The sequence below is a fragment of the Lemur catta genome, chromosome 1 (genome assembly GCF_020740605.2).
Source record: "Lemur catta isolate mLemCat1 chromosome 1, mLemCat1.pri, whole genome shotgun sequence".
NCBI classification, from domain to species: Eukaryota; Metazoa; Chordata; class Mammalia; order Primates; family Lemuridae; genus Lemur; species Lemur catta.
The window spans coordinates 34,999,025-35,019,800 of record NC_059128.1 but is presented as its reverse complement, the minus strand read 5'-3'; the positions used below and the strand labels follow the sequence as shown (position 1 = coordinate 35,019,800).

General features: G+C 35.5%; 1 protein-coding gene across 2 annotated transcripts in view; it reads right to left on the bottom strand.

Annotated features, from left to right (window-relative positions):
• Window positions 1–13,444: 13,444 nt before the first annotated feature.
• Window positions 13,445–20,776, bottom strand: part of KCNH5 (potassium voltage-gated channel subfamily H member 5) — a 264,043-nt gene continuing 256,711 nt past the window's right edge. The window contains exon 11 of one of the 2 annotated variants that reach the window (XM_045554834.1): window positions 13,445–15,349. In XM_045554834.1, coding sequence (XP_045410790.1) covers window positions 14,402–15,349 — 948 coding nt within the window. In that variant the 3' untranslated portion in view covers window positions 13,445–14,401. The remainder of the gene's footprint in view (window positions 15,350–20,776) is intronic. The other variant, XM_045554843.1, reaches the window with a different exon arrangement.

Here is a 20,776-nt window from a genome sequence, read left to right as displayed (position 1 = left end):
GAAGGCTGGTCTATTCACTGGAGGATGTTTAGCAGCATCGCTGGTCTCTCTCCACTAGGTGCCAGGAGCACTCCTGCCCCAGTCAGACAACCAAAAATGCTCCCACAAATTGCCAATTATCCCCTGGGAGCAAAACTGGCCCCAGTTGAGAACTACTAATGTAGATGATCATCTCAAACTCTTTGGAGTAGTCAAGAGATTTATGTAGAAACTTTGGAAAAATATAATTTCCTTCACTGTTGAATTGTCCAGATAACTATAAATCTATTGATACCTAGGAAATGCAAAGTGAGGATGTTAGAAAGTGAAGACGTTTGCAAGAAGGTAAGTGTCATTCCAGTTTTGTTGCATCAATAAACTCCAGCGTTAAGAACAGTGAATGAGAGAAATACATTTGTTCTAAGCATTCAAATTGAATTGAAAAAGAGACTGATTTTTACTACATGGGCTGATGTTCATCCAAGCTAAACAAATCACCTTTATTATGAAATCATAGTAACACATCTGGACAAAATCCAGAATTTATACACAAAGTTTATCACCACATTTGACTACAAAGCCTTAGCGTATACAGAGATTATCAATTGAATTAAGCTATCAAAGTGAGAAGAGATATAATGTGCTCATTTTTGATGAGCATTATTAGGTGATGATGAACATTAAAAGTCTCCTCAATAAAGTGAATTATTATTCTGTCCTAGTTGCCTCCTATTCACCCTACTGGGGAGGAAGGAATCTGCCACCCTAAATAGTACAAGATGGCCAAACACATAACACGGTACCCTGGACAGATGAAATAGCAGTTCATCAGTCACATATACTCACAGTCTGGGAGAGCACATCACACACTATGCAGGGCCATACTGAAGTTGCACTCAGGAACAGAACATTCAAAGGCCTGGTGGGGGACAGGCTTTGTAGTAACAGGCTTTGTAGGAGGATGTGGTGACCCCTGTTGCCACAGGAGGATGTGATTGGCTTGTTTGAATACATTTCAAACAAGGGAAGTGGAAGCCTGTTAAGTTGGGGACCAATGGAGTACAGCTGGTCTGGCTGAGAGGGAAACTGGCCGGAGGGGAGATTTTCACTGAGAGGGGAGAGGGAGGGGGACACATCTACAGGAATAGGGGAACTGATGGTCAGGTCTTTGGTGTTCTGTGAGGCACAAAGATATCAAGGCATCACATGAAATTTTAGGCCTTATAATACACATCCACAGATAACTGAAAGTGTTTTATGATGTCTCACTCATCTTGAATGCAAAGAGAACAGCTAGTGATAGATATAGCCTTCCTGCATGACTTTGCTATATTGCAGCTTTTCAAAATAGAAGCGAATCTTAAAGAAATAGAATGAACTACTTCAATAATTCTTTGAAGACTTTTACTCATGTGCAATTAGGGGCTTTTTAAAATTTTTATTTCAACACTTTTAATTGTAGTAACTCTACTGAGTAAAGTACACACTTCTAAGCACTGCAGAAAGCTATAAGGAAGAAACACAGCCCTTTCCTTTAAGTAGCTCATGTCTACATTATCAGAGAGACCTGCACTGATCTCAGTGCTTCTGTGGGGCTTTTCCACATATTTCACCAAGCAAAGAAGAAACTAAGGTGTTGCCATGAGACGTAAGACTCCATGTCTGTGAATGTGCAGACCATACATGAAAGTCAACTTTAGCACTTCTCTTGTCTTAGAAACTCCAGCATAAAGTTAAACCCTGAAATTCTGTATTCGGATGATTACTGTCTGGGGTAGACTCTGGACCACTAAAGAGTCCTCCAAAAAATAATTTTAACATTTATTTTAGTTCTACAAATGCCAATGTAAAAACCGGGTATCTAATTAAGGACTGAGAGTCACTTTGAGGAAAATAAAAGCTTAATTTGGAGTCATAGGTGGTTTGAAAACTTTTTCTGATACTTCCAAGCTATGTGAAGTTAGAAAGGGCTGTTTGTCACCCAGAGCCTATGACCTTGTCTCTCTAATGAGGTTGTTAGGAGCATAATTTGTGAAAGTGTTTAGGACTCTATTAGACAAATAGTAGATTATTCTACTTATCCATCCCTCCATCCATCCATTGACAACATACAAAATAGTGAGAATCCTGGTTCTATAACAAAGTTGATTCAATAAAATAATAACAATAACAGAAAAAACACAACACAGGCAGCTCTGTAAAAGTTACAGACATCCTGCCACGGTATTGAAGGGAGGTAGGTTGGATGAAGTTGTTAGTATTTAAATGCAGTTCCTCTGTCATGTTAAGTATAAACACCTTCATTTGTTAACTTTAGTATTATGCCCTCACTTATATCTAAATGAATTGGGTCAAAGTCCTAAACGAACTCAAAATCTAGTGGCCTCTCCCCTTCTTTAGCATGAACTTTGGGAATTTATCTTATATCTCTGAATCTTAAATCAGGAAGAACTCTGAAACAGCATCGAATGCCTGTACTGTGTAACAGAGGTCTCATAGATGTTGATAACTGATTCTGAAAGTGAAAATGCCAAGTCGTACTGCTCTCTGGAGAATTTCAGATTAATGAAACTGAGACCCTATTTTTTATATAGCCCATACATTAACAGGTTTTTAAAAAAAATATTCTATTTCCTGAAGTGTGGAAGGGGAGAAGAGGGTATGTGTGGTGTTTGTGTTTGCCCTTACAGTTGATGAGGACATAAAACCACTCCAGCTGTCATAACTGAATAAACTTTGAACTTGTTCAATTTTCCCTGTGTATAAATGAGAAAAATTTAGAACTTCACTAGGAGCTGGGTGTGAATGTATGTTATTAATATTGATGGCTCCTTTTCAATAAATTCTGAAATCTACCCTCGACTACTGGGAAAATCAATGGCAAATAGAACCTCAAGCTTTGTATATCCCATTATATTTTTCAAAGCAGTTTCACTGCTATTATTTCATTTGATCTGGTCCCAACCTACCGTAGGCTACACAAAGAAGGACACTCGCAGAGAAAAGGAGGAGAGAGAGGCTCCTGGCAACTCCAGCTGCTCAGAATTTTTTTATTTGCTGCTGATGTCCTGAGAGGCAAAACTCCTCCCCAACCTCCCTCCACTTAGACTTTACCATTCAGGGGGGTCAATGGTGATTGTTGGAAATCTTGCTTTAGTCCTCCCTTTTCTCCTCAGGCTGGCAGGGAGCCACAAAGCCACTAGCTCAAGGTTACCTGCAGAGTGTTTCTTCTTCTCTCCCTGCTTAGAGCAGAGTGGAAAACTACAGGGAAGAAAAGACAGTGCATGCATGCAGCAGTGAAACAACCCGGACTCTGGAAACCTGCTCCCTGCTCTTTACCTGAGTTGTTAAAAATTTGGTAGAAGGATATTAACAGTGGAGAACATGGAAATATAAAGTAGTACAGAGATAGCTCAAAGAACTGAATGAAAGTAGAACTGCCATTTGATCCAGCAATCCTGCTACTGGGTATTTACCAAAAAAATAAAAATAAAATAAAATAAATAAAAAACATTTTATAAAAAAGACACTTGCACTTGAATGTTTATAGCAGCACAATTCACAATCACAAAGATGTGGAAACAACCCAAGTGCCCATCAACATGAGTAGATTAATAAAATGTGGTATATGTATACCATGGAGTATTACTCAGCCATAAAAAATGGTGAACTAATAATGCCTTTTATAACAACCTGGATAGAACTGGAGACCACCCTTTTAAGTGAAGTATCACAAGAATATAAAAACAGAAACCACATGAACTCACTATTAGATTGGAACTAATAGAGCACCACTCATGTGTAATATGGTAGTAAAATTCAACAGAAATCAAGCAGGTGGGAGGGGAAGAGGGGATGGGTAAATTCACACCTAACAGGTACAATGTACACTATCTGGGTGATGGACACAGTTATAACTTTGACTAAATCTGTACAAAAGCAATTCCTGTCACCAAAATATTTGTACCCCCATAATACTCTGAAATTTTTTAAAAAGACTCATTTCAGAAACAAATAAGATAAAGAAACCATGAGAGAGCTGAAGTTCTCCCCTCTCTCTCAAACCCAGGTCTTGTTCCTGGGACTTCTGCCAATCAGTGAGTGAAATAGTTCAAAAGTCATTAACATGAAGAATTTCAACAGAATCTTGCTGTGGTCTTTGGACAGAACATTCATAGTTGTGGAAGACAGCCCTAGGGTCCAAACGTTGGGTGCAGCTGAATTTGGTCAGTATGGTATGCTTAGATTAATATCATACACGGGAGCAATGTTTTTTGATAGGTTAAATAACTTTAGTTGAGAAGATGCAAACATTTCTCCATCACCCACTGATGTTATTGAACACTTGTTATTTATAAACTGTGACTATAGATATACGTTTTTCCTTTTCATGAAAGTAGTCCCAGAAAAATTTAAGAACCAAAGGGGCTGTCATCTCCAAACACACATACACATACACTCTTACAGACTTAAGTTTGGGCACCAGAGGACAGTAGAATCCGGTGAGATGGAAAGCTGTGTTTGATGCACCCACATGGGCACACAGGAGACCAGAAACCCAGACGTTCTAGTTTCTGTTCCTCATACAATGATCTGGGTTGGTCAGCAACCAGCCAATCATTTTCAGTCTTCTTGAACTCTGACCCAACTGTGTAGCCGTAGCCAGATACAGGAACAGAAAAATCAGAACTGATCTGTCTAGTTCTGTTTCTAAGATTCATAGGTAGACAGAGTATCATGAGTATAGAATGTTAAATAACAGTCTTACATCACAGAGAGAGAGTGCATCTTTTGTGAGATACCAATATTTTTTAATCTAAGAAAATTGAAATGCAGGACACACATACCCTTAGGTAAATAGCATAGTTGAACACAAAACTATCCTTTCAGCAATACTCAGAGCTGAGACTAGCAACATTTTCAGTAGCATTAGCTAAATTATGTGTGTGTGTGTGTGTGCACGTATGTGCTACACTGTGAAAAACCAGACAGCATGTGATATAATGGAGGAAACATTGGACTTGGAGTCAAAACAACTGAATTTTTATTCCAGCCCTTCTACTAACTATACATATGACTTTGGAGAATTGCTTACCCTCTCCAACTCTTGGTTTCTTCATTTCTCAAAGTAGTCATGGTGCTGATTCATTTCCAATGTCCCTTCCAGCTGCAAAAGTTGGTTCTGGGTCACTCACCTTGGGCACATCCTTATTTACTCAAATTAAAGCATATTATGCTGATTTTCTTAGATTAAACAAAATGTACCTGACTTGATATAGGAAAATTGTATCAATAGGTGTTTTCAACAATCTTACAGGAAGCAAAACCTTCCTATCTAGTTGGAAGTAGAATTATGCTGACCATGAGATTGAGGAAGGTTAAAGCTGCTTCTACCCTTCTTCACACTCCCAGGAGAAAACATCCCATGGGACAGAAACTTCTGTCTCAACCTGTTCTTCATGGTATTTAGCATTTGGGTATTTCCTCAAACAAATCTATAGTATGTACTAATATTATCATGTTTTGAAAATTTGTATCTTTCTTATTACCACAGAACTTGCAATTTATTGTTGACCCTGTGTTGACCCTGTCTGTGTAAGGAAAGAAAGAAGAGCAAAAAAGCAACAAAAATTGGAGGAAGCGTTCAATACTGATAATTTGTGTAAAAAGTTTCTCTTCACTTTAACAATCTGTTTAGTTATGTGTGAGCATCATTTCTTGATTCCTATTTAATTGAGAGCTAATTCTACAATCCTCTACTTATACCCTAATACATCCACAGCAAAGACAAGGTTTTATTTAGTTATTCTCCAATCAAAATGTAATTTTGCATAGAAAAGCAATAGGTATGAATAATTCTTCAGTGATGTTCAAAAAAGCATGCCTTAAACTTGTGTTTCTTTAATTAGAAAAAAAATCTGCAGTTTTCACGTAAAAGTCTTCCTATATTACACATTCAGCTCTTAGTTTTTCATAAGGACTAGTACAAAAACGGATTTTTTTCTCAAAAAAATGAGAAAACACATTCTTTTATTCTATGTACATTATGCTCTTTATGCCTCTAAATTTCACAGCGTGGAATATACACAAAATGTTAGGATATTAAAAGAATTTTAGATATGTTGATTGAGAGAAACATTTTTAAAATCCCATTTTAAAATAAGAATTTCTCCAAAATTCTATTTGGTTTTGATCATTATCTATTTTTCATAGTACAGATAATCTTCTAATTCAACCAAATTTATTGCTGGGGCTTAAAATTTTAGCTTCTGATATGATAGTACTTTAATTTTATTCCTTATATCATAGCAGTACAATTTGCCAAAATATTATAAAAGTTTAAAATAACATTGGTATTCTAATATATCCAAAGACTGTTTCCTCTAATCCTATTGCTTTGTGTTTTTGTATTGGAGAGCTTTTCACCTATTTAACCGAAATCAAAATAGCAATTTCCAACAAAGACCCAATTCAAACAAGTTCCATAAAATGCACAATTTATTCTGTATCATGAAAAAATATCCACATTTAAATAAAGTGTGAAAAAAGCAAAGTTAATCCTCCCTGATGAAATAACAGTTTATTGTGCTGAAACCCAGAATACTTTTGGGTTAAAAACTTCCACCTGCCAATTCACTTTTTAAAATGACTATTTCTTAAGAACAAACTTTAAATAAAGTTATAATTCACTACAAACTTCCCAGAAGCAATCAAATTTTGATCACAAGTATTTCAGAATTTACCCTAAAGTCACATAGTTATAATATTTTCACACATCCTTTTAGCAATCAGATGATAGGTCAGGAGTACATACAAAATTTCTATATTACACATTGCAATATCTTTAAATAGAAACATGATCTGCTTAGCATGAATCAGATTTTGAAAACAGCAGACAAGTAATGCTTAGCATAATGTTATTAAAAACATCTCACACGAAGTGTTTGCTTTGTTTCCTTGGTCAATACATGAATTAATTATTTCCAGTGAATTACCCTTACAGGAAGAGGTATTTTTCATACCTGCAAATTTTCACAAATACAGTGGCAGAAACATTTAAGAATTTGCAAAATTAATTCCCATAATAACATTAGCATTATAGTCAGGAATTTACATTATAGTATACAAAATGCCGCAACTAGTGTAAACAAAGTCACTAGAACATAGAATAAAAAGAAATCTATAGCTTGCAATATATCATAAATCTGCACATTTTAATTTGTGTTACTTGAGAACCAAGCACTGCTTAAAAGTCATTGCTCTTTCAATAACCTACAATAGATGCTTTAGGGTAAAAATGGTTCTAAACTGCTTTCTAATTTCAATGTGACAGACATTTAAGAAATCTGTTCCTAATGTGAAAAGTGTGTCCCCTCTTGCTTTGTTAACTGTGAAGAGGTTCTAAGGTGAAGGCAACTGCTTGATGGGAGATGCCTGCAGCCATAGGGAGATATAAGCAAACATTATTACATGTATCCCCTCTCTGACAAAGGATCATGAGAACCACAATGTGAAAATATCACTGCAGAGGTCAAAAAACAATCCTCACCACTACTTTTTCTAAAAATGAAATATGTTGAATAATCTTGATTTTAAATAAAAATATGTTTGGATGTTGCGTTAAGTTACCAAGTCATGGCTATGTCATAATATGCCAATATTAAATATTCCTGTCTATCAAACTTTCTTTGACATGGAATTAAAAATGAATCTTTATTGTGATTTTGCATAGTTTTCTAGCTAGCTATTTTATCTGTTTGCTCAATCTTGGCCTAATCCAGAATCTTATCCATTATACTTTGGATGGAAAAGTTAGGAGCAAAGGAGGGATCCATGACACCAACAGTTCTGTGATCAAGAATAATCACGTTACTTTTGTCACAGGGTCCCATTTCCCTAACTCAATGGGGAGTCTGACCGTGGAAGGAAGAGGTCAAATTTTATATTATCAAAGATAGTTTAGCAGAGAATGAGGGTTAGATATTTGACAATGAATTACTTAATTTAGTTATTATGGATACTCAGTCTGGTTTATTCAAGCATCAAGGTGAATATTTTGACCTTGAGTGTTCCAGTCATTCTTCAAACAGTCAGCCATTCTTCAACAACAAGAGGCAGTGGTCAGATCTTATTGGCTTTGTCCCATCAGGATGCAGCCAACCAGCTAAGTGCTCAGGGGCCTGGGCGTGTAGGTCAGAACCAGAGGTTCTGGACTCATGGATTGCTGGGGGCACACTCATTTCTAAAATGGTCCCAACATTTGGCAAGCTTTCAAACTGCTTCCAAATGTTTTGTTAAAATCTTAACAATAGCCATGACAATGTGTTATCTTAAAAAACAAGCAAGCAAACAAACAAAACACTATTATTTAATAAAAAGGCACCATACACAGAAAACCCACTGAGAGGAATCTATGCATCCTCCTCCTATTCCTCAGTTATAGCTCTGACCCTAAGCTGCACTTTTTGGTCAGCTGTTCTTTGACCAAGTGCCTTTACAATTAATACGAATCATGACTTATTTAAATAATAATGAAGTGATGCTATAAAAACCAGGAATGGAAGTGAGCTAACTAGGAAAAGCTTTGTATAGTGTCACTGGAGTCTTTCACAGTTATGAAAAGAAAAGTAGTATGTTCCTTTCTATGGTTACCTCTGGCTCTGTTATTAATAAAGTGAAAACAAGATGGTTTGGGCTGAGGATCCCAGGTGTAATGTGGTAATATCTTGTTTTTTCTCCTTATCTCAGGAAATTTACTTTAAAAATCTCAAATGGTAGAATGAATAAATCAAATTCACAAAAATTAATATTTTTATTACAGAAAATTTTTTAAACTCTGTGAAGTAACTATACATACAGGTTCATTAAATTTGGAAATAAGAACACAATTTGCCATTTTAAACTGAAATAGTTCATTTGGATAATTCATTTAATAGTGGTTTGGCCAAGAAGCCACATCAGTACAATCAATAAAAATTGAATAATCTACTTAAAACCCAGCACGTCAAAGAATAAATTTTAAAAATAAAATCTTTCTGAAGTCTTATCCAAATCTCATTATTAAAAATAAAGAGAAATTATAGAAAAAAAATCCTAAATGACTTTGCTTTCCTTAACTATCATGCATTACCTCTTTAGGTTAAAATTCAGCTGGAAAAGAAAATGTTGATATTGGTGACCATATGTCAAATGTGCTTTTTACTTATAACCATATTTGACAATTTGCTTCCACTGATGCCTTTCAACCTGTTGGGAGAAGTGAACAAAAATTCCACTATTGGGACAGGGCACCTTTCACATATAGCAGTTATGACTCTGTCATTTGCTCTGACCTACCAAGGAAAACCAAACATTTACACTCACATTATAAAATGCAATTTTTTTTAATTATTTTAATTTAAGAAACCTTTACAAGTATATGTCTTGAAAGACTTGGACTTCATGTTTGAATGAGATAGTCCTTGTAATGTCATTATTCTGTTAAGATAAAGCTTTCTCTCTAAGGTCTGACTGCCTTTATTAGAATTTCAAATTTACTGCTCAATAGCTATATCCTGGACAAGTTCCTTAACATGTTCCTTTGTAGGATTATTGAAAGAGTTAAATTTGATAATCTAAATAAAGTGGTCAGCATAGTGAGAACTCAATACATACGAGTTTAATTAGTTTATTTACCTTCCAAGCCTGAGGGTAAAGAGGCAGACAGATTCTGCTCAGTCTTCTCCCAACCCTTGCCTTCATCATCTTCCCGGTTCTCAGTTTGGCTCCTCAATGACCCTGACCCTCACAAAGCATGCAAACACATTAGTCTCATCTTAAAAATCAAGTGATGGAAAATCCTGAGTTAGAATACAGATCAAAACTTTTAATATCTGGCACATAGTTAAGAACTTTGTTGTAAGAACATCTGCTCATGTGGAATCATGTATCTTGAATAAGTGATGATTGTTTTACATAAAAAGTTAAAGAATGAATTACTCTACCTTGAACACTTACGAATATGCATACTTTTTCACAAAATGAGAATTTCTGCTGAGCAGTATGATTAAGTGGAATAAGAAAAATCGTAAAATGTACCTACGTCTGTTTCTCTTCTCTTTTCCTTCCCTCAACAGACCTTCATTTGCTCCATGTTTATTTGATCAGTAGCTCTAAATTCCCAGATTAGTATCAAGTGTTATGTTCACGTGCCACTAATAATTATTTAGCAAGCCATGCCTCTCTCCACCAACCTCTGACCAGAGAAATCTCTTAAAATCCAGAAGAATATTTAGACAGAGAGCACAGCACAGCTAATCTCCTTTGAAAGAAAAAGTGCTAATTTGTCATAATGTGATTTTCATCTGAGAGAAAGATGATTTTCCATTGACCTAATAGGATCTTAATATAAGAAAGGAGCAGCTCTTACCTCCATTGTATTATTTATTGGTTGGGGAATTGAAGCATTAGGCACAATGAACAAACAATTAACTCGCCCAAAATTACACTGCTAGATTGTGGCAAAGCTAGATTCAGAATCCAAGACAGAGCTCAGATACTCATCCTAGGGTGTTTTCCAAAAGACTGTATTAATCTTCCCCCTTTTCTATCAAGAGCAGAAGAGTTACACTCTTATACCCAATACAAGATACTAAACCACAACATTCACATGATTACAAGATATTCGTATTTTAAAGTTATCCATGTATGATATGCATATTCTAGACAAATTTTCTCATTACCTACATGAAATTTTGGAAATAAGACTCAGAGAAAATAGCTTAAAAGATAAAATTTATACAAGTTACAGGAATTCATTAGGAATATGGCAATTCCACAATCAGCCATGAAAACAGTCACTGCTCTGAAGACTGATTTAAGGAAAAAAAGTTTCCAAACAAATTTAGTTATTTCAAATAGGACAAGATCTCACAGGTGAACAAAATTTCCTTAAATTTAAGTGCAAATGTGATTTGCATTTGGGCTCCAGCAAGTTTAATTTTCAAAATGGTACGTTAGTTAATGGTTATAACTAATATTTCTATTAAAGTGTTGGGTACGGCAGTGGTATATATTTATTCTAGGAGGAACTTAAAACCCCCAATTTTCAAATTATCTTTTCTCTGATCTACATAAAATTGGGTTTTCCTTTTTTTTAGTACTTAGGACATTTATACTCCTAATGTGAGATGAAATCAGTATCATCATAAAAATTTGTCATTTTAATGATGAAGTATGGATCTGTATTCAACCACTACGCCTGAACCATTTTAAGTACCATTCAAGTAGCTTTGGTACTATCATCTGGCCTTTGTGTGCCTATTTGCCTTTTATCGTAAACTTTTCCATCTACTAGATCACATTTAGTGCAGCAATATAAAACTTGCCATTATGATACACAGTTTGCATTTCCATTCTTGTTTGAATTTTGGTATTATGCTACAACCACCTGTCCTGAACATAGCATCTGATCTTATACATTAATATTATCATAGAAAAATATTGAAGGTGTGTACATTGCTTTGGAAAATGTTTGGATTTTAAATACATATCCATTTACTCCTATTAATACATTATTCAGAAATAGTAGAAATTTTATTCTGGATGCACCAAGAGCATCTATACAGTGTAGAAATGAAACATGCAGTTGGCTGGTCCCCAAAAGAGCATCTACTGTCTATGTGCCAGTTGAGGCAATACAGAACATGATTGTATCATTATTGCACGTATTAAAGCAAGTGTTCACCCTTCATTCAAATCTGAGTAAATTCAACTTCTGAGAATTGTGGAATTTGGGAGCCTAAAAGACTAATCTATATACAATATTTGCCGAATACACGCATTCTTGCTGAAAACAGCAGAGTATATTCAGCACCATATCATGCCATGCACACAGAAAACAGCAGTGGCTGGAAAAGAATACTGTGATAACTGCACCATAAATAAACAATTGATAGTTTCCCCTCTCATTGACAACCTGGAATAGTTCAAAACTGCTATGTTTCTTTCCCACATATATGAATAATAAATAATATTGTAGATTGATTAGGTGAAACTCTGAGTCAATGTTAGAACACAGCAAATATTTGCACCACCAATGTGTAAAGGCGTGGATTGCAACTTCAAATCATCATGCTGTTTCACAGTTATTCTTTTAGAGCTTTACATCAACAGTTATTTTTGAAGCACATGGCTAAAGTTAAACAATTTCTGTACTCAGTTCATTATTTTTTTTTTTACCACTCATTCATCATTAAAGGCTTTAGCCAAACTTGACTTAAACTAATAGAAAAATACCCTGAAATTCAGTAATTGTCAGAGGTCAAGAAAAAGATACCATTCTCACCATGAAAGTAACAAAATCCCAATTTTAGGGCTAATTCCTTACACCACAATTATTTTGTTTTCTTGTGCCTATGGTAGGTAGATATTGTAGAATAGCATGGAGACAAGCTCCCCTGAAAACTTCCATTATGTGTAGTGGAAGTTATATGCACAAAGCAAGGAAAATGGAGCCCATGGCACACAACATAGGTTCTGAGACTCCTAGATTAAAGAGGCACATCTTGTGGGCATGTGAAGAAGTTCTAATAGAAATTCTAAAATAGCAACTGTTTTTATAAATTGCTATTTTACACTTCTCCAGTCTGATTGTGATAACTTGTCTTTCGGTTCTGGTGGCTTTGGTTGGGGATACTGGGAGATAGGTAGAAAAGCTCATAAAAATGGGTATAATAGACCAAAATATCCTCTTTATTTTGCCATCATTTGTGTATGTTGTTAAGATATATGTACAGATGGTCTAGTAATATACAAATTACCAGCATATATTTTCAACTTGAAGCAAATACTAACTCCCTGCTCCTAATATTAAATGTCATACATGCACTGATTGAAAAGTACACCTCTCTGAACAACTTCATAAAATATATATTAGTCAAAAGAAATGTATTCTCCTGGGTTCTTACAAATGAATGTGTATTTTATTCTCAATAATACCATTTAAGGGACTAGAAATACACAGCTATACACAACTCTTTGTGACTTTTTTTTAGTTGATAATAGGCACTTTCTAAAAAGAGGATTTGTGACCCAAAAGACAACAAAATTCATTCTTTAGTAACCAATCCCCTTTCATAAGTAGATCTGCCCAAGCCATAGCAGTCTATTGTATCAACTCAGCAGAAGTCCAGCAGTAGAATTGTGTGCAAAAAAGCTTTAGAAAATTGTAACCAGAATAAAATGACAGGGAAGCAGTTATCTAAGTAGAGCAACTTAACATCTACTTCTTGGTTGGTTGGTTGGTTGGTTTGTCACCACGTTTTACATATTATCACAACCAACAATAAGGATCATGTGTCAACAATCCAAACTAGTGTTTCATTCCTTCCAATTTACAGATATGTTACAAAAACTTGTCTGTTTACATTCTTTTTTTTTATTTTGTGTCATAATAATTAAAATTTTGATATGATTGCTTAAATGCTTTTTTGTATGTTTCTTTGCTAAGAGCCTTTCAACCTTACTCTTAAACAAGTTTTAGGAATACAAATTTAGAGGATTCATCACCTTGGGAAAAATCTGCATCTCTAACATGAATTGTTAAAAGGCCCTTATACCCTGTGGTGCAATATTTCTATAATAACATACACTATATTAATAAGTTAGTATTTATGGTATTGATATCATCAGCGTACAAGATGGCAGCTGTTCTCCAAGACAGAGGGAGTAGGGATTTCCTTACATAAGAGCTAATGATTACTATCTAAGTATAATGTTAAAAAAGAAGAGGTATACTTGAGCAAAAATGCAATTCATGCACAAAACCCATAGCAATAAGTTTTCAATATCCCACACTGCTATCTGACTTAGGCAATAAAACAGTCATTTAAATGGAGCAAACACGGCCTGTAGGGGAAAATAACCTAACACTAAGTTACAGAAAAATATCCTACGGAAAGAGATCATAAAATGATACCAATAGTTTCAAAGATTGAAGTCTTCCTTGGCATTAATCTATAATTTTAACTTAAAAGAACAATGAGGAAATGACAATTCGATATACTCAGCCTGAGATCAAATTTGTCATGGCAACATTGGCAGGTTGGACCCTGATTCTTCAAATATTACATTGCCTTGGTTAACAAAAAACATACTTTTTTAAATTATAGAATAGAGATTATAAATAAATGTAAAGTGTGCATGCAGTCAACTGCATAATATACAAGCAATATCTATGTTTTTAATAATAATCATCTTCTTTGGCAGGCCAGAATCCAGCTGGACATGCAATATTTACATATCAAAATCCGTGTTGTGTTCATCATATTGAAAGCAAGTGAAAATATATTTATATATATGTATATACTGTATATACACATGTATGTATATAGATGTATATACTATTTTAATATATTAACAAATATATATGTGTATATATATATTAAAAGTGGATTTCATCTTTGTCAGATTCAGGTGATTCAGGCCTTGAAACACTAAAAATATCCTGACATGGTATTTGGGGAGGTACTTGGAGAGGCATTTGGGATTTGGGAGAAGAGGTCTGGGGTACGCTTTTTTCTGACAGTATTTTTAAAATTTCTGCCACCTGCTTTTCTAGGGCAGTCATTCTGCAGCTTAGCAGCTGAATGTCCTCTTTGAGTTCATGTTTGACTTCCTGCAGTGTGGTCTGTAAGGCCTGCTCGGGGATGGGATAAAAGGGGTGCTTGGCATCAGCCTGAATGGGACTGTGCTCTAGCGGACTTCGGGCCTCACCAGCCTTATCCAAACGAAGGTCACTTTTTGTAATTCCACTGTCACAAGAATCTGTTTTCCTTAACGGGTTTTTGGTCACACTGTTCTCCGAATCGCTGCCCTTGGGGTCCTCTGACAATAGCCCCATCGACTCGGCTTTAGTGACATTATTCCAGTCTTCCTTTTTTTCCTCCTGGGCTCCCATATTATTCTTGAGTCGCAGCCACCCCTTCCCATTTCCATTTTTCATTCTTATCGGGCTGTTGACTTTGAGACATTTGGGGTCAGCACCGCCGTTGGGCTTGAGTTCCATGGCATCACGGTTGTTCTGCTTAAGGGATTCGCTGGTTTTCACGTAGGCCAGAGACGTCTGAATGGGCGTGATCTGTGACACGGTCACCACGCTGGTGCCAGTGATGGAGGCTCCATTCTGCAAGGAGCGGCTTTCCACCTGGAGCTGGTTCCTCTCTGGGTCACTCTGCGTCGAGCCCTGATTCCGCAGCTCCTTTTGCTGTTTGAACTTCTGGAAGAGCTTTCGGACTGGGTGGTCCACCGGAATGCTGAGGGTCACCTCATTCTTCTGCCTGAGGCGCTCCTCCTCCTCCTTCTTCACGTCACTGATTTTACGGAAGATGATCTGTGGAGCGGGAGAGACATTGGTTATATCATATACATATATGTAAATATATATCATATACATAAATGTAAATATATATATGATAGATATATACTGTCATTATAAAAGCAGATGGATTCAGAATTGTGTGATACTATGCTGGATGTGCTTTGTTTTACAAAGAAAACCCTTGAATATGTAAGATCTTTTCTGAAGGGAAAAATATTCTAATGCCACTTAACAGATACAATATTCCTAAAATTCAACATAGGGACATTGACTACTTATACTCCCCTACACATCAGAGGGAGAATGCAGTCAGTCAAGAGACAGTTGAATAGAGGTACTCTGCTTGTAGTTTATGTTCCCATTATGTTCCCATTTAATAGAAAATACATATATTTGTATATGCATATAGTATATGTATACATATATGTGTAAAAATATGCATTTACTTATGAAATTTTCCTGTAATGAATCACTATTTTTGTATGTTTTTCCCTTTTATATAGAAATAGGATTCAAAACCTATTTTTATTATAATATCATCTTCTGTTTAGGGATCAAACAGTAAGAAAACTAGGCTATAAATGTACTGAAAGTGTTTATTCAAAAGCTAGACGGTTTATCAACATGGCAGCTGGAGGAGGAACGTTTAAGTTTATTTACGTGAACCTAGAGGGCAGTACCAGCTCAATACACAGACTTCATTTCAATCTATTAATTGAATAAACCAGCTTGAAAATTCATGAACTTCCCATCATTAAAATATTCAAACAGAAGTAAGAATGTTTTCCATGTGACACTTTCACTGGGTTGGAGGTTGGACTCTTCAAATTCCAAGATTCTTTAGCTTTTAAATATAAAATTATAGATACAGTACATGTGAAGTTAGATCTGCAAATAAATAATAAGCACAATTTTATTAAAAATTTTAAAAACAATATTGGGAAGAACTTATGATAACCCCATCAAGAGAAATATAAAGTGTTGGCTATGTAAGAAATTATCACCAACATTGTCAGTGGATTGGAAGTGAATTCAGTAAGTGTGAGATTTTTGTTCAGAATCTTGAAAAACAAAGTAACTGCAGGTGAAGGCTGTAAGGAAAATTCAAAAGGGAGTAATATTAGATAAAGCACTTTCAGAATCAGCCAACTTTATGACTCAAGTAAAATTAATTACCTCAATCACCTCTAAGTCATTGGTTTGGTTAGAAATACATGTGAAGCACAGTCTCTAGCCCATAATATACATGCAAAATATGTTGGTTCTCTCCCCCTTGAACTCTCCTAAAATAGTTCCTATTTGAAACCATTCTCATTACCCCTTTGAAGGCTCAGCAGCTTCTAAGAGTAACATATACTTATTGATTTTATACCAGAAACCAACACTAATGATGGTTGCTGTTAACAGAAAAGTCAGGAATGTTAGCAATCCTCCTTCCAGGTAAGAGCACATTTTCTTAATTTGAAATTGATGCACTAAATACAGTTTATGAAGTGGTAATGATTTGTATTTTAAAATAAATTATTCTGTAAATTCAATAACTGTCTGTAAAGGCCAACCCATTTTTTTCTCACTAGTGGCACATGAAATTGGGTCTTTTTGAAAGATGTAATTCTAATCTCAAAGTTTGACATCAGAGCTCCAGCAGTTTAATTAGAAGTCTTTCAAAGGGTTGACATATTTCTTATGCTTCCTGAGTAAACAGAGCTTGTACTAAGCCTTCAAGATATTAACACTTTGAATATGGACATACCTAAACATGGAGACACAGATACGATTTTCCTATTTCATCCCGTTAGAAAGGCACTCACTTTGATTCTATGGACTGACATGAAGGGCCTAATATAAATGATTGGCCACGTGCCCCTTCCCACTCTTCTGACCTTTTTTTTTAAAAAAAAAAGGTAGTTGTTTAGCCTAGGCTAGACCTAGCATTGGTGTGATGTAACTGAGAGTAGTCTTCATATTTGGGAAAAAGGGATCCATTTCAAACAATCCGTGGAGGAGGGCAGGTCTAGGCACACAGGAAAGTCAGATAAAATCCAGGGCCCCCCATGCAACATTTGGGACATACTAAAAAACTAAATATTATTTATCTGAATAGGACAGACCCAATCTTTAAAAAGTAATAACTGTTTATTTGAAATTAGATTTTAACTGGGAATCCTGTATTTTTGTTTGCTAAATTTGGCAACCCTACTAACATGCAATAGACAAGGACATTACTATCTCTGTAATGTCTACATGTCCTGCCATATAATGAAAGATTTGGAATCTCTGACAACTGAGAATTTATGGGCCTCTTAGGCCACAGCCTTATTTTTCAGATTTTCTGTATAATGGCTAGTAATTGCTTCCAATTATTATGTGCTTACCAAGTTCAGGGTGTTTAGTGATTTAAGACTGTAATATGGCCACGTAAAATATCACTAAGTCTTTTCCAGCTTCCTTGACCACCAGCTGCCCCCCACCCCCGCCCCAACCAAGGACAAGCAAAGGTGTTTGGATTGCTGTTATAAAACTGAAAACAAAGACTAGAAATACCAAAATACCTAATGCAAAGGGAGTCCTGTGCCTGTCTGCATCAGGGCACAAATGAGACAGAACTGGATTAGTATTTTGCCACCAAGAAAACTTAAAGTAACTGGGAAAGAGAAAGAATCGAGCTTTGGGATGTTAGGTAACAGAATTCTAAGAGTGTTGCACATTGTTCCTTTCTCTCTCTCTCTCTACTCCAGGGGATAGAGAATGAGGTGATATTAGACATAGCTCCCTTGAGGCTTGGGGTACTGATGAACAAGACTGGCCCTGACTTCTCCACTGAAGTTTGTACAGCAACAGGACATACACATCCACTTTCTGAAGCCAACAATGCACAATGGGAAAAAACCATATGCTCGCATGAGAGGACAAAGACACCCCTCTTTGCTCCTCGCCTTTCATCTCCTGTATAGCCCAGATGATCACTGGCTATTAACCTCATGAGCTCAGGAAGCCACAGAAGGTAACTATTTGTGACTTCAGTCCCCTAGAAGCCAGATAAGGCAAAGGTATTCCATGAGCCCAGAACAGTTATTGCATCTATAGGACACCAGCTGTCAGGGCCTTACAGATCATGAAATGTGCCCCACATAAATAGAGCCAGCAGTTGGGTATGGCAGCTCAAAAGGCCAGCACTCTGAGGAGTGACCACAAGTCCTCCAGATCTCAGACACTAGGTACTAAAGTAGATCTACCTCTTCACTTAACAGCAGGCCCACAGACAATCTTAAGTCCAGTGAAAGCAGAAGTCAGTGCAGAGGGAGAGTTAGGAAGAGAGGATATGAGATTTCATACCTAACCTACATAATGTGAACTGCAGCCTAACCAAAAACAATAACACTTGCATTTGATCAACTACTGACCATATCCAGATGTTTAAGACAGAGGTAATTTTTTTTAAAAATTACTTAAGTGGATTGAATTTATAGAATTAAATTTATTTTACTTTCTTTTTCTTTTTTTTTACTACGGCACAGAAATAATGACACTGAAAAAGTTATAAAAAGTTTTCACATAGCAAAGGGGGCACTTCCACACAGGTATTTTCTCATTTAACTGTCATAACTACTGTATGAAATAGGTCCTATTATTCTCATGTTACAGAGGAGCAAACTGAGGCATAAAGAGTTTATGTGGTTTGTCTTAAGTCACACACTGAAGAAGACTGAAGCTCTGTGCTTGCTGGGTACATAGTAGCCTTGACCAATAAGTGGAGAGAGCTTTATGGGAGGCCAACTCCAGACTCTCCTCACTCTCAAAAGCAAAGCCAGGAGTTTTCCGGTTCCCTTCAAGGCTGCCTTGTGCTTTCTTTTAACTTCCTTCTACATACGCTGAATGCATTTCCTTTAAGAAAGGCAGGGTCAAAGGATGTGATTTTCCCGGAACTCTGATACCATCCTTAATTCTACTCATACCTAGATTCATTTGTTTATGAGAACAGGAGTTTTTGTCTGTTTTGTTAACTGCTGTATCTCCAGTGTCTACAACAGGGCCTGCTACATTGAAAGTACTCAATAAATAAATGTTACTCATTAATTCAATAGACTTTTCATGCATTCAGCAAATGTACACTTGTGATGGGTCTATGAATAGACAGTGTTACAAATAAGGTGTTTTCTAATTCCTTCACTATTTTCCACTCTCTAAACAATCAATCATTGTTATCTGTAATTGTGTCTACTACTATTTCCTTATTTGGAAGCAAACACTATATAGTCTATCTTCTGCCATTCCTAGCAACTAGCCCACTGCCAAGCACAAGTAGATAATTAACAAACGCATGGTGAGCAGAAACAGGTCCAAATCTTTGACCCCCTTAGTCTTTGAAAGGTCTTGAATCAGAACCTTCCTTCAATTTCATCGTAAGGATGCAGTAACATCCATTAGGAACTCATTTTCCAGCTTATGACAATACAAAATTTTCTTAATGCAAGGTAAAAGAATATAAGCACTAAAATTAAAAACAGGAAAAATGATGTGGTGATTTTATCATGTTTATAAGCTTTAGGGACTAATGTACTCAAGTGCCACCATCAGTTAATCCATGTCTTATATGCAAAGTATGATAACTTGTTTGTTAAAAAGAATGAATTAAGTTAAATGTATTAAGTTAAAAAGAATGTATCATATAACAACAAGAAAATAAACCATTTACTAACATAAGTAACTCACTGTATTTCAAAAACACTAAATGCAATAGTTTCTCTCAATTAAGTGCTCATAGTTTTGAAAACAACTTTGTGACCCTAAACTTCAATTTTGAATAACATTGAATATTTAATCTTAAGAAAACTACATTTCCATGTTAATTATTCTATTACCGTTATGAGTGTTCTCAAATTAATTCTGCTGAATGTTTCCAGAAGTGCTTTAATTTTTTTATCATGAACACAATAGATGGTTCAACTTAAAAACATAACAAAAAGATTGAAAAATTTTACTTAGTATGTTTAACAAGTGTGTTTTTATTTAGATTTAAAATTTTTTTGCATGCTATGCTTTAGCCATTGAAAGAACCTGCAAACAATAAGACTTTTCATAATCCAGTTGAGTCTTTCATGAGCAATGTGTCATAAAGTATAAAGTCTCCTGCTAATTCAATACATAAACCATAGAATTTTATCCAATTGTTACATGAAAATGATTTTTTTCTCTAGAAAACAAATTTTGTTAAAAACCCACAAAGAAATTATTTTAGAAAGTGTTAAAAGATTTGAGTTCATATGAGCTCAACTTGTATGAATTAGGCTTTGTAAAAGAAAAAAATGTATATCCATAATTATCAATGTAATGTTAAAAAAATAAGCTTTAAAAAAATTTCAGTATTATTAGCCCATATTCCTTGCATCTGATGTACTCTGTCCATCTTTTGTCTGATGGCAAATCAAATTGCTATTG